Source organism: Suillus plorans (genome assembly GCF_016647745.1).
Source record: "Suillus plorans strain S12 chromosome Unknown HD556scaffold_6, whole genome shotgun sequence".
Taxonomy (NCBI): Eukaryota; Fungi; Basidiomycota; class Agaricomycetes; order Boletales; family Suillaceae; genus Suillus; species Suillus plorans.
Genome location: NW_024537390.1, coordinates 930321 through 942948, shown reverse-complemented (window position 1 = coordinate 942948; position 12628 = coordinate 930321). Strand labels below are relative to the sequence as shown.

Sequence of the window (12628 nt, the reverse complement as noted above, 5' to 3'; positions counted from 1 at the left end):
CCCCTCAGCGCTCAGTTGGTACAATTGCAAGAAGGACACGCGATAGCCCAATGGTTCTACAAAAGTCAAATTCACGTGAGTGGTCGCGTACATAAATACAACCAAACCACTCGCGGACTTTGCCGTTCTTTCTTGTTCTTTTTCCATCATCGCTGCAGGTTTCGTGTCGCTTACGACGATAGCTTTAAACAGCTAGACATTGCACTTTTCCTTTTCATTTCTTGTCGAGCACAATCGTTTGTTTTTATCACAAGCTTAGTTTCATCCTCCATGACTCGCGATACATTTGCCATCAAGGTTGAAAATATTCCCGAAAATGGTTAGTCTAATCATACGGAATAAAGCTGGTCTCACTGTATGCGTAGTCAAGTTGAAGGACGTAGAATCCGTTTTTAGTAGCGCCGTTGGTTCGTGTTCTGTCGCCTTTCTGTTTACACCCAGATCATATTATTTATCCCACATAGGTCCTGTTCAGCGTGCGGAGATTCATCGTGATGGAACGACCACGCCGTACTGCGTGCTATGTTTTCTCACATACGATGCCTTTAAGCAAGACTTGTACGCTCTCACCTTACTGTACCGACTGACCACATGACAGGAAAGCTCTGCGTCTGTCTGGTTACAACATCGGTGGATCCTCTATGTAAGTGCTTTTCAATATGGGGAAACTGAACAGTGCATATATGCGCCATTCAAAGCATCGTGACACCCGCCACCGATAACAAAACGTCGTCTCCAAGCACTGGCAAGAATTCAGATGCGCGTCGAAATCTCTATGTCCTCGGTCTACCCTTTGATCTCACCAAGTGTGCATATTCTTGGCTCCCACACCTTTCACGCTCACGATTCACTAGGCCTGAATTCTCCGTTTTGTTTTCGCGTTTCGGCACTGTCATGCACGCCGTGATTCTTGCTACTGTCGATAACGCATCTCGCCGTCGCGGGTTCGTGGTAATGTCATCCCACGAGGAAGCCAAACGTGCGATGAATGCGCTCTCACGAACACAAATGAAGTATTAGAGTATTTACTTCGAGATTCAAAGCTCAACCCACTGACACACCACAGAGGACACACCCTTGATGTATCTTGGGCCGTCGTGCAACGCTCTCAAGGTGCGGGCTCAATCCAGCCGCAAATACATCTTACTTATCCTTCGTGACAGGCTTCTTAGATGGTGCAGACAGAACGATGATGCTGGCATCCTCGAATCCTTCGTCACTTCCGGAAATGGAATTCGATCACCAATCCGCACCTTCGACCATCAGTACACCTCAATACGCCAGCAAACAATGGAATATCTCATTGGCACCTTCCTCGAAGCTGCTGGTATCGAACTTGCCGACCCTTCTCTTTGCTCAGGCCAGTGACTTGCATCCTCTGTTTTATCCTTTCGGTCCCATTAAGGAGGTGAAGCTCATGGATTCTGCTACGCTCGGCAATGGAACTACGAGCGCTCTAGTCGAATACGTGAATATCTTCAATGCTCAGGAAGCCAAGGACGCACTTCAGCGACAATTCTATGGAACCTCACGCCTGGAAGTCCGATTCATCCAAGACAATATCCATCCGGCTGACTCTGCTTCTGCTGCGTATGCCCAGTCTCCCATGCTACCGAAAACATCTGATGCCGGACTTAATCCCTGTGCTGCTCCTTTTGTCTTTGGATCTCGCCACTCATTGCCCTTGGCCTCCGGTCTTAGCTGCATTGCGCACGATTCGTTTGTCAACGACTTCTGCTCTCCACTCGGTCTTTCCAGCGATACCTTTCAAGTTGCCTCATTTGCGCCCCACCCTATAACATATCATCTCAGGACCCATGCTGCCGATACAATTTCTAGATCCAGCTCAGCAACGAGTTCGAGGTAGAACTGCTGTCTTCAAATAGATAAAGCTAATCTCTTCGACGCAGCTGGAGTAACGATATTCGCCCATACAGGCCTTCTCGTGCACCGTTCTCTTCTTTCACACGCGCGAACACACCCGCACAATTCACACCACTCTTCTATGCTTGATCGATCCACTTCCCCTGTGGAATGGACTCTATATCGCTTATTCGTGCTCTTCGTAATTCTAATGCTTCGCTACCTTCAGAAATGGACTCGTTGGACCTCCCGGCAAATACATGGCATCCGTGCATTAGTCTTTATGCTATAGATTCTTGTTTTAAGTATGTCATTCATGTGTTTTAGCTATCTGTTTGCTAAACATTCTTTAGTCTTAGAATCCCGTTCGAACATTCCATCTTTGTGTCGATAATAATTAGTAGTTTTCCGTCTTCCTGTAGTCGCTGTTTTGTTCGCCCTGTAGGGGCTGTAATCATGGGTTTTGTGTACGAAGTGCCAGTGTGGAGGCCTATCTTCGAATTCAATTAGAATGCCGCCTACTTCAAAGTTCTCTCAGCCACATTACGAGAGTTCGCTGTGTCCTGCCCGCACAAGTTCCCAGGCAGCTTACCACTATAATTATAGAACTTCAAAGGTGAAAAACATTCTTTCGAATGTCAGGAAACCAGGGCTTGCATTCACGTCCGAGTCCTGGCTCGAGACTTTTACAGAGACGCCTACATTCTTCCGATTTACAGAAGGGGTTTTTGGTAACTTCTCGATCATCATCAAGCAAGAGTCAGCAGCCCGTTGTATTACCCAACGCTGTCACAGAAGACGTTGACAGCTTGCCGGAAGTTCATGCTCGTGTTCCATCCGGAACTTCGACCTGGCAACTTACCAGTACCGAGAAGGGCAACGTCAGTGACCCATTTTTAGACCAATATGGCTTAGAATCAGAAACTTGGATGGGAGAACCTCCAGTTGAGTCTCCAAGGTCATACACAGTCGAGGAGCAAAGGCCGACACAGCCAGCACCAGGCGGCATTTCCAACCTTCCTTTGAAAAAGAAATTCTCCCCTGCGCTTTCCCATGCTTTCAAGGCATCAAGCTTCTCTTCCAATACTCAACCGCCTATCACTGAGCGATCTGACTCAGGGAACGCACCGACTCGAACACCCTCAAAGGTCCGCTGGGAAAAGCTACGGCAACATGTTTTGGCACCATCCCGTCCAGCTTCACCTCCTCCGTCTGCGCAGCTATCTCAAAGCCCTTCCCGACCACAGACGCCCAAGCTATCTCGTTTTCCGCGGCTTGGCTTCCGACATGCTGTGGAGCATGCACGCGAGGCTGCAGTAAACGAGTCCCGTCGATTTGCAGAGGAACTACTCCAAATTTGTTGGTCCTTCCGTGTTCCGGATGTGTTACGACAGAGCAAAAATGAGCGAGATGGGCCATTTGGTACAGTTGGCTCTTCGTTGCACCTCCCCTTCATGTCGAGTACGACTCTGAACTCTTTCGCGACTGGGAGTGCCATGGTGCAGGCTCAAACAACTCAGAAAGGACTTTATAGTAAGAGACCTTCCTCCACAATTTCAGGAGGGCAGAATTCCTCCCTTGTCATGACACTGCACGAGACCATCCTTCGTTATGCGTCGAAGAACTCGAATCATCTTCCTCACGAAACTCTTGTGCTTTCCGCTCTGTTGACGCCATTCTTATCGAGCGAGAGCAATCAGAATGTGGACGACGAGCGGTGGACTGCAATCGAGGCTTTCGAGGCTGCTGTCCAGACCTGGCAAGCGACATCGGATGATGTACGTAGTACGACTGTCGTCTTGCCTGTTCAGGCTGCTTACGATTTTATAGCTTACTATCGAGAGATGCATTTGGTGTTGCGACGCTGCGTCCATACCATCCTCCCTTCGGGCTCGCGTTCTCAGCGTTCTCACATCGCTCCTGTTTCCCCGCACTGGTCCAATCGAGCTCCCGAGTGTCCATGCGTTCCTTTCTCTAGTCCAAGCGCTAGCTATGACGTTGCTCCAGATACAGGAAGACCGAGAAGCGGCTATTCTAAGGGACATCATCTCGAAACTTTGCGACGGGACGTGTGGGAGTATGGCAGGCTTTCTCGCTGCAGCAGAGATCGATGGCTCTCCGGTGATGTTGGTCGGTGTGCGCCAGTCGGAAGTCAGGGAAGCCTTGGTTATTGAAGCCCTGGTCCGTTGTCTTGATCATGGTCCCCTAACCATGAAGCGGAAGGTCTTGCATGAACTCCTCCAGGTATAACTTCCCTCTTCAGCGTGCTGGGGAATAGCTGAACAACAAATTATGCGTAGGAATTTTGGACACCTTTATCTGTTTCGGGATCATTTTCCCCTATGATTTCAGCTATCCGTTCTCGAGTTGTCATAACATTCGCTCATGCTGCAGCTTTCCTTTGTGCATCTGTAAAATCGGAGCATTTAGACACGCAGAGCGTCTTGCATGTCCTGAAATCGCGTGTCATTCCTGAGATGACGTGTCTGTCCGGGAAACGAGCATCGGATGCCCGTGCCAGTGTGTCTAGGCTTTTGGTCGAGTTGCTCTGCCTCGAGAGGGTCACTCACGAGATAATTGGCGTAATTTGCGGTCTCACCGTGCAGTTGCTAGAAACGTCAGAGTGGAAGACGTCGTTGGAAAAGATGATGCAACACTTTGTATGTGCTTCTTAGTATCACTTTAATGGAAGATGCCTCACCCTTCCTCCTTGAACAGATTGCTGAGGGTGAATGGCCCACAATAGTCAGACTTTTGACCGCACTCTTTCACTTACCAGATGAGCTTCGCGGTCAGCTGTTCACGTGGTCCATACCATGTTTGCAAGAGGTGGGTGTTCCGACTCGCTAACGATAGCAAAGTGTACATTTGATAAAATATCAGAGAATAGTTGCAGATCCGCCACCTCTGCACTATCCGGAACTCACGGGCGTCCTAGACAAGGCATCACGCACATATCCTCAAGTATTCTTCAAACCGCTTTTCACCTGTGCAGCATCTTCGAAGGTGCTCACCATCAGCCATCAACTTGGAGTTATTGCTGCTATCTCGGTATTCCTTCCCGACTTCTGGACAAGAGATCCAGAGATGATATTGGTAGCATTGATGAACGAACCCACTGTTATCTCACAATCTGGGTCCAAGAGGAAGTGGGCACAAGCAAGGCTTGGACAGATGATCATACTAGTTGAGTTAATTGCGCGTGTCAAGGCGGTACCACGAATCAGCAAAGACTTTTCGGTGAGTCGATCCTGAGCTGACATATTTTAGACAGCATCGAACTTAATTTACAGCACCCTGAAGCCTCGGCCTTTACTCCAACCCAGTTTTTCAGTATGCTAGAAGCGCGTTTAGGTGTGTTATTAGAAATGAAAGTAAGCAGGAATACTCTGGTTTCGATGGATGGCTCGCGGTCTAATTTACATCATACAGGAACGAACTTCTCTGCTACCACTCTCCATGCGCTTGCTCTATTTGATCTTGTTTACAGAAATCAGACTACTTACACGATCCGTTAAGCGGTATGTACCATCTGTTTTTCCCTGTTTTAATCGAGGATTGAAATTTAGGAAGCCCGACTTGGCTGCGATCGGCGATTGGTTGGCTGTTACAGTCGTATATCGGAGCTGTAGTAGATGAAGATGAATCTTTGATTGTCGATGATGACGTCTTCAGTGACGTCTCGCAAGCGCTGGGCAAAATCAAAGATATTTACACTTCAACACAGGACAGCCTTCGAGCATCTTACAAGGTAGAGCTATCATTTCGCTTTGTTTGCCTTGATGCTGAAAAATACAGCGCCAAAGCACGATGCTCCTGTTGTCCGGCGTCAAAGATGTTTCTGGGGACTGTCCTGAACGCAGGACTATGCTTATGGACGTGTTACATGAGAGAATACTGTTTCTGTCGTCCCTGCCGCAATCACTCACCCGCCAAGCCCTCAATTTATTGGTGGTGATTTCCGCCTGCCTTACATCAGAAGATTACTTGCTCATCGGACCTTCCTTGTGGACACGGTGTTTTGATTGGGCGGAACCGCAGGCAGTGCTTTCGGTGCGTGTCCTACCTAGAATTACGAGCCATGGTTCTCACAGAAGTATTCTAGGCTTCTTTTCTGGTCATGCAGTGTGCAGAGAAGGTCCCACATAGCATACTTGAACTCATCAGGAACGACTTGCAGGAGTCAGTTAGAACTTCAATTGGTAGCGCATGGTCCTAACACTGACTTCACAGTGAAGACAGTGCTGTGAAGATCACTGCAATCCAACGCTTGGATATGCTGGTGAATATGCGCTTCCAGATTCTGTCTCAGCCTTTTTTATCCGACAAGGACCATCGGAGACCATTTAAGTTAGCTCGTGACCCGTTGCCATTTGTTCCAACCGACATTGGTTCAAGCCTATTTGTCCCAGAGCAAGAGGATGATGGTAACGAAGAGATGCCAATAGAACTGCGTAAACACTTAGCCGAAGTGGGATGGTTGGATGAAAAACAACCCACGGACCAGAAACGCGAATGGGTGAGGACACCATTGTCACTATTGCCTAGTACTCTTCAGGATCGAAACGCTGGCGCCACGGAGCGCCTTCAATCTTCACCACTGCCGTCCCCGGCATCCACGCCAACCAAACCTCGTTCCAACAGTGATGTTTCTGATGGCCACCTCAGTAGACGATCGTCAAATCCTACAAGCCGTGGCGTTAAACGCCGTGCGGTCTTTGTTCCTGTACTCGGGACTCTTTTCCGTCAACTGGTCTCCCTGACTCTCGATTCTTGTATTGATGTCTCATGCGCGGCTCGTGCCAGCGTCATGGATTTACTACGCCATGAGCCTGCTCTTCTTATTCGACCCATCCTCGATTTGCTTGCCAGCAATAATGAAGAAGCTGCCACGACAGCCGTCCGAGGGTTATTGCATCTAAATCAGCACCTCCCTCCCGCCATGGCTCATTATACATTCAACCATCTTGCTGGATACCTTAAATTCCTTGCTCGAGAAGTCACTTCACCCGATGCACTTCGCAACTTCGCTCTTACTGCTACTTTGTTGTCGAATCTAGTCACGCAAGTCAGCGAGATGTCCATCAGGGAGATTCGGCGAGCGAAGATGGATTTGTTCCTCATTCCATCCGGGCCCTTGTGGTTCACGGCGTCGTCTCCATCTGGCCCCATGTTTCCGAAAGCTCTGTCTCTCAGTGAGAGTCCATCCGAGATTCCGCCATCCTTGATATCAATCACAATGATCCGTGTGGCTCAGAATCAGTTGTTTTTATCCATGTTAAAGCGAAATCCTCAGGATGTCCGAGTTATTCGGAAGACTATGGAGCACATCGTTCTGCCTTCGACGGACGCCTTCTCAGCAACACGCTCTCTGGAGTTGCCAGATTTTGTACCGCAGCAGTTTGCACAACGGGATGGGCCGAAGTCGATTTTGACCACACTTTCCTTGATGCTTTCGCGGAGTCATCTTCTGCTCATAGCCCAGATTTTCAGGTCCATGTCAAGACATCTTAGCGATCGCAGCGAGTTGACTATCTTCATGGACGGTCTGAATCGAATCTTGCTCAGACATGGAGATGACATTGGGATTGTAAGCCAGTCGCTGATCGGTATGCCAAGACTCTTTTTTATGGTCATATCTGACCATAGGTCCGCAGCGTTAATGGTGGCAAGTGCCCGCTTCAGGCGTCTCTTTACATCTGGTGGAGGCTATTCTCTCTTTATGTTATCTGTCATAAAAGTGTATACGGAGCAAGAGCACCATCAGGGAATCCAGCAGGCCATCGAGTATGCCATCAATCGCTTCCACGCCATTCACCCGCAGGCATTCGTCTTCCAAACACTAGACATAGTGGTACACACCCTCTTGGAACCAACCTGCAATAGCTCTCGGCTGGCGAAGAGTGTCTTTCGGATGCTTTCTTCACTGAATCGTAACAATCCAACGGCAAGTCCAGATGCTTCTGGCATTCGAAATATGAACAGACTGCAGGAGAAGGAAGCATTGATGGTCACCACTGCTGACGAGAAACCTCAAGCATTCATGGCTGCTATCCGAAGGGTTGGTAGCCAGGAATCGCAACAGTTGATCATCAATCTTCCTGAGGAGTACGAGACAAGATCACTTGATATGGACGATCTCGTACGGTTGTTGTTGACTGTTATTGGTCATGATCCTTCCATCGCCAGAGCCCAGAATTTCCTTTCGCTCCTGAAATTGTTGACACCCGCACTGTACAATGCTTCCAGATCGGCCAGGAGCGTGCTTTGCGATGGTATTGATGCGGTTGGGACGATCATTCTACGCACAGCCGCGAAGGCTAAGCTTCCTGAACCAGTGACGATGCACTCGGTGGGCGGCTTGACTACGGAGATATCGCAGGAGGGAGATGTTCTAGCGGACAAGCTCCACGAGAAAGCAAAGGCCCCAAGTGATCTCACCACTATGCGGATAGAATATCTCGGATTGGCGCTCGCTTTCATTAAAGCTGGAGGCCAGCTGCCTAACACTGCCACGGAGAAATTTTTCGATACCGCGAGAATTCTCCTGCGAGAAGCATCGCACACAGAAAATGAGGTCGTTGATTTCCTATGCCAGTATTCCAAGGCCAGTCTCGTCGAACGTACACCTAGTTCCAAGGAAGCAATTGCACTTCTCGAGAACCTCGCTCCTATCATGAACGCCTATGTGTCGGCTATTAATTTTGCTGGTATCTACGAAGCCATATCTCATTTGACTTCCAACAACCAATTCACCAACGACATCATGTTCTCCAATTTGGTGGTGACGCAGATCTGCAGGTGTGGGTTAGAGTCTCAAGCGGCTTGGAGCTCTGAACGTCCTATGATTTCGCTCCTTGCCACAGCCATCTCCTTTCGAAAGGCCGACGTGATTGCTGAGATCGAGAAACAGCTCCCATCACATAAATTCTTATCTGGCGTCGTTTTCAAGCTCGTTCTTTCGCTTGAAACGTCTGCTTCAGCGTCACCGGTGGGAGACCATGACGCATGGCTGCGTGCTACTCGCACTAGTGCATGGTTGCGGCTTCTTTCCTACGCGATGGCGGCTTGTGAAAAACCAGGTCGATCCCAACAATCGACCTCGCTAGAGCGGCGGAAATCTGACGATAGACATCGTTCTGGATCATCAAATAAAGAACGGGTCTTGACGCTAGTGGCTGCAATTCAAATCATCAAAATGATTATCGTGAGAGCTGGAGATGACCTTTCTGCGTCCTTGCCCTCAATATGGATTCGTCTTGCTGCTGTCTTTAGATCTCTGGTTTCTGATGGAGATGCGCGGTTTGCCTTCGAATCCTCTGAGCAATCTGCGCCATCTTCCCCCATACATTCACCTCGTTCGAGTTCTAGTATGACTTCAGTTGATCCTTTCAATGCTCAGGAGTCTTTCCCCATACCATCGGTATCCTTTGACGCCCGCCGCCCGTCTCCTCCCCCAGGTAAACCACGAGTCATCGACTACGTGCTTTGGTCTCTCCTGGAGCTCCTTTCTCGCTACCGCACACCTCTCATACTCCAATTGAAGTTGCTCGCACAAGAAAAAGTCGCTATTCTTGACGAGCAGCTCCGCTGCTCCCAAAACGGTTCGCATCACTCTTCTGGAAATAGGTCTCCGTCTGTCTTCTCTAAGCCGAGGAAGAGATCATCAAGCATGTATTCCGCTTTATCGCCTTTCATCATCAGTTCTCCATCAGCTTCTTTTAATGCAGGCCATATGTCGCTACATCCCCCTATACTGGAATCCACGCCACGCAAGGCAGGGTTTGAGCGCAGTCCAAGTGCATCACCAGTCAGTGCACAGCCGCGCATCGTTCACCTCGGTCCTATAGCACCAGACTTGTGTCTCTCGGCATCGTCCAGCCAGGATGTGCGTACGTTGACGATGTCAACGATGGTGAAATCTTCGTCTCTCGTGCGTGCCACATACCGCCGAATAAGGCTTGTGCAGGCATGCATGGGGTATAGTTTGCTGTTACCATTGCCCGCAGCGTTCGAAAGGCACATGTCAGCTGCACTTGAGAGTGCTGGCACGATGGATGATACGATCGGACTTGGAGGACATTTAGAAGAGGGAGGAGAAAGGAAATGGTCGATCAAGCAGGCGGTTGATGCCCTCTTGGATGAGATGCATGATCTGGAGCTTGAGTTTCGTGAACGGGAAGCATGGAGGGAGGTATTGGACGATAGCCTAGTGGGTTTGCAGCCTGATGTGAACGATAGTAGCGTATTTCAAGACACACCACCGATAGTAAACTGACTGTAACGATATCCATGTATTTGACAGCGCGCTTTACAAGACTGCAAACTTTTCTGAACTACATGTGTTCGGGTATCCTGATATATTACATAGTAGCCATACAAGAAAGCACTTATTAAACAGAGACAATTGAACAAGCTTCGACATCACCTGGTGTCAGCTTACAATACCAAGCCACCAAGGGCGAGAGCCACCGAAACGCTGAGCCACATGCTCATCGCACCGGTACTCATGCCAATCAAGGCAGGCGCGCCGTTAATCATCGTGCTGGCATTCGAGAACGCGATGCTGGGCGTGTCCAGCGAGGAGTTGGCACCGTACATGTAAGATGTGTCGGAGGCACTGGGAGTGGTGGGATCGTTGCACTGTACTGAGACGGACTGGAAGAGCGCGTAGAAGTGGCCTGCGAAAAAAATTAAACCTGTAGGGGGGTGGAGGGTGAGGCTCAAAAAGACGTACCAGCAGCGACATAGTCGGGGTCGTTCCAGTTGATCATACCTCCGGCCCATTGAACCGTGCCTTGAGGCTCGGTGGAGATACCGGCCGGCCAAATACTACAACGGAGGTATCAGAAATGTCTCCCCATAATTTTGAACCGTGAAGAACCGCGTAATAGAGGAGAAAGTTGTAAGTGTTGGACCATACCAACTCAATACCTATACCAAATACCCCAAAAGCAAGCGTGGAATGAATGAACACCAACCTCAACTGGATGCGACTGGGTGTGGTGGGGAACTGGACCAGGCCCGTCGCGTTGTTCGTAGCCTCAACAGCCGTAATAATGCGCGTCACATTTCCGTCCACCAAGAAGGTCAGCGAATCGGGTTGCCAGTCGATCTGACGGAGAGACGAAGTTAGCATGTTGTTCGAGATAAGAGACCGAAAAGGCAGTGATGGAATTGAATCAAAGAGGCAGATAGTCTTTGGCATCGACTATCAGGCGGCATTTCGAGGAGAGTATATACATCGCGGATAGGGCAAAAAGATGATACACAAATAAACTGTTCGACTGAAATTGCGTGCGCTTTCGTTGCTCATGAACCGAGCTGTAAAAGCGTACGCACCGAAATAGAAAATCACGCATGAAGTGATTAGTGGATAAAACCGAAGACTTACAGTGAAATCATGCCAGTTGGAATAAGTATCCGTGAGACCAGTCTCAGTTACACCAGCAGTTTGTGTAGCTTTTGATCGCAATGAAACCGGGCATGGGCGGAGAGTAGATTGCGTATGGAGGAGAGGCACAACACATCAACACATTCCGCAGGATCGACAGCCATAAGAAACTTACGAATGACTCCCTGCCAGAAATAATTGGTCTGTCCGGTGGTCGTCTGATTACCAGGGAATTCCCAGTCGATCTCATCTTTGATGTTAGACATGGTGATGAATGCAGTAACGACGCCTGCCCAGCGGCCAGTTTGTACTAGATTAAAAAACGATGTTAACAGATTTAAGGTATCCGAGACAGAAGAGGAAGAGAAAAAACCAAAGTTACAAGGATAGTGAACGAGAAGGGAATAACTACAAAGCCTCTTGAAAAAACGAACACTCACATCTAGCTGTGATTTGACCGTAATGCACGTATCTGGTTGAAGACAGAAGAGTACCGCCACCGGTTTCAGTGAGGAGGACGGCAATTGCAGCCTCGCCATTGGATGTAGTATTAATAATTGATCCTTGTTCCACAACCCAGTCTGTGAAAGTAACAAACAAGAAACGCACATGAGTGAAACTATTAAAAAGTAATTCATTCTAACACTGACCATACTCAGAGGCATTCCCATTGAAGTAGGTATAGTTACTGAGGATGCGAGAGGTATCCGAAAGCGTGTACTGAATATCGAATTGTCGTCAGATCCACTCGCGCGAAAGGAGAGCGAAAGAACACACGTTAGCATTCTCACAAATTGGGCTGGGATTGCACGAGTTGAGAGTGTTAGACGCAAGGGGGTTGCATCCTCCGAGACAGTACTACAGATTAACAAGATTGAGCAGCATGTTGAAACGACTAAAATAGGACGCACATATCCATCACCGCAGAACCCGTATTCACCTGAGGGAAGTTTAACAAATTGTTATGAATTTCATGTGACAGAAGATGTCGATTATGCGACGCACTGCAACAAGGATACTGGGATGAACATAGGTTCGTTGAGTTGCTACGGAGTCAAGTCAACTTTGAGGCAATAAAACTTTTTGTTGAACGTGTGAACTGACCAAGTGGCACCCTGTTGTGCCGCCTGTACTAAGACAGCAGAAGTAAGGAAAGCAAGTGCAGAACTAAATAAATAAATTTGTTTCATTTCACGAGAGAGCGTGGTGGGGAATGAATGGAAAGGAAGTGCAGGAATCCACCCAAAACAAAAGATGAGACGATGATCAACGAATGTACGCCCTAAATAACTTGAAGTACTTTAGTATTCATGCGCATGTCTCAGTTTTCCTATTGGCTAAAGATCACGTTACTACTCCAAAGCGCGTAAA

General features: G+C 48.5%; 3 protein-coding genes across 3 annotated transcripts; 2 read left to right on the top strand and 1 right to left on the bottom strand.

Annotated features, from left to right (window-relative positions):
• The first annotated feature begins 130 nt into the window (after positions 1-130).
• HD556DRAFT_1524272 (uncharacterized protein) lies at positions 131-2351 on the top strand. Its single transcript, XM_041309233.1, has 10 exons — positions 131-319; positions 366-407; positions 465-558; positions 599-643; positions 699-806; positions 855-1013; positions 1067-1113; positions 1164-1863; positions 1911-2168; positions 2217-2351. Exons 1-9 carry the CDS (start codon positions 271-273, stop codon positions 2011-2013), a joined length of 1347 nt encoding a protein of 448 aa, XP_041165463.1. The 5' UTR covers positions 131-270; the 3' UTR covers positions 2014-2168; positions 2217-2351.
• Positions 2352-2428: 77 nt separating this feature from the next.
• Positions 2429-10141, top strand: HD556DRAFT_1263825 (uncharacterized protein; the record flags this gene model as incomplete). The annotated part of the gene is made up of 13 exons (XM_041299084.1): positions 2429-3641; positions 3694-4107; positions 4164-4523; positions 4582-4692; positions 4747-5103; positions 5157-5237; positions 5296-5384; positions 5437-5614; positions 5662-5916; positions 5969-6045; positions 6097-7472; positions 7521-9905; positions 9963-10141. Exons 1-13 carry the CDS (start codon positions 2499-2501, stop codon positions 10139-10141), a joined length of 7005 nt encoding a protein of 2334 aa, XP_041165462.1. The 5' UTR covers positions 2429-2498.
• Positions 10133-12567, bottom strand: HD556DRAFT_1336410 (glycoside hydrolase family 16 protein). The gene is made up of 11 exons (XM_041301908.1): positions 12362-12567; positions 12263-12303; positions 12169-12197; positions 12035-12115; positions 11908-11977; positions 11698-11838; positions 11433-11567; positions 11258-11325; positions 10845-10978; positions 10601-10695; positions 10133-10544 (listed from the first exon to the last, which is right to left on the bottom strand). Exons 1-11 carry the CDS (start codon positions 12445-12447, stop codon positions 10303-10305), a joined length of 1122 nt encoding a protein of 373 aa, XP_041165461.1. The 5' UTR covers positions 12448-12567; the 3' UTR covers positions 10133-10302.
• Positions 12568-12628: the final 61 nt, after the last annotated feature.

Excerpts from the sequence above, each read along its gene's own strand:
- HD556DRAFT_1336410 (XM_041301908.1), bottom strand. The coding sequence starts at position 12,447 with ATGAAACAAATTTATTTATTTAGTTCTGCACTTGCTTTCCTTACTTCT. Across the intron at positions 10,979-11,257 it reads CCAACTGGCATGATTTCACT|ATCGACTGGCAACCCGATTC; the intron begins GTAAGTCTTCGG and ends TCTCTCCGTCAG. Across the intron at positions 10,696-10,844 it reads CCCAGTCGCATCCAGTTGAG|TATTTGGCCGGCCGGTATCT; the intron begins GTTGGTGTTCAT and ends CCTCCGTTGTAG.
- HD556DRAFT_1524272 (XM_041309233.1), top strand. The coding sequence starts at position 271 with ATGACTCGCGATACATTTGCCATCAAGGTTGAAAATATTCCCGAAAAT. Across the intron at positions 559-598 it reads GATGCCTTTAAGCAAGACTT|GAAAGCTCTGCGTCTGTCTG; the intron begins GTACGCTCTCAC and ends ACCACATGACAG. Across the intron at positions 644-698 it reads AACATCGGTGGATCCTCTAT|CATCGTGACACCCGCCACCG; the intron begins GTAAGTGCTTTT and ends CGCCATTCAAAG.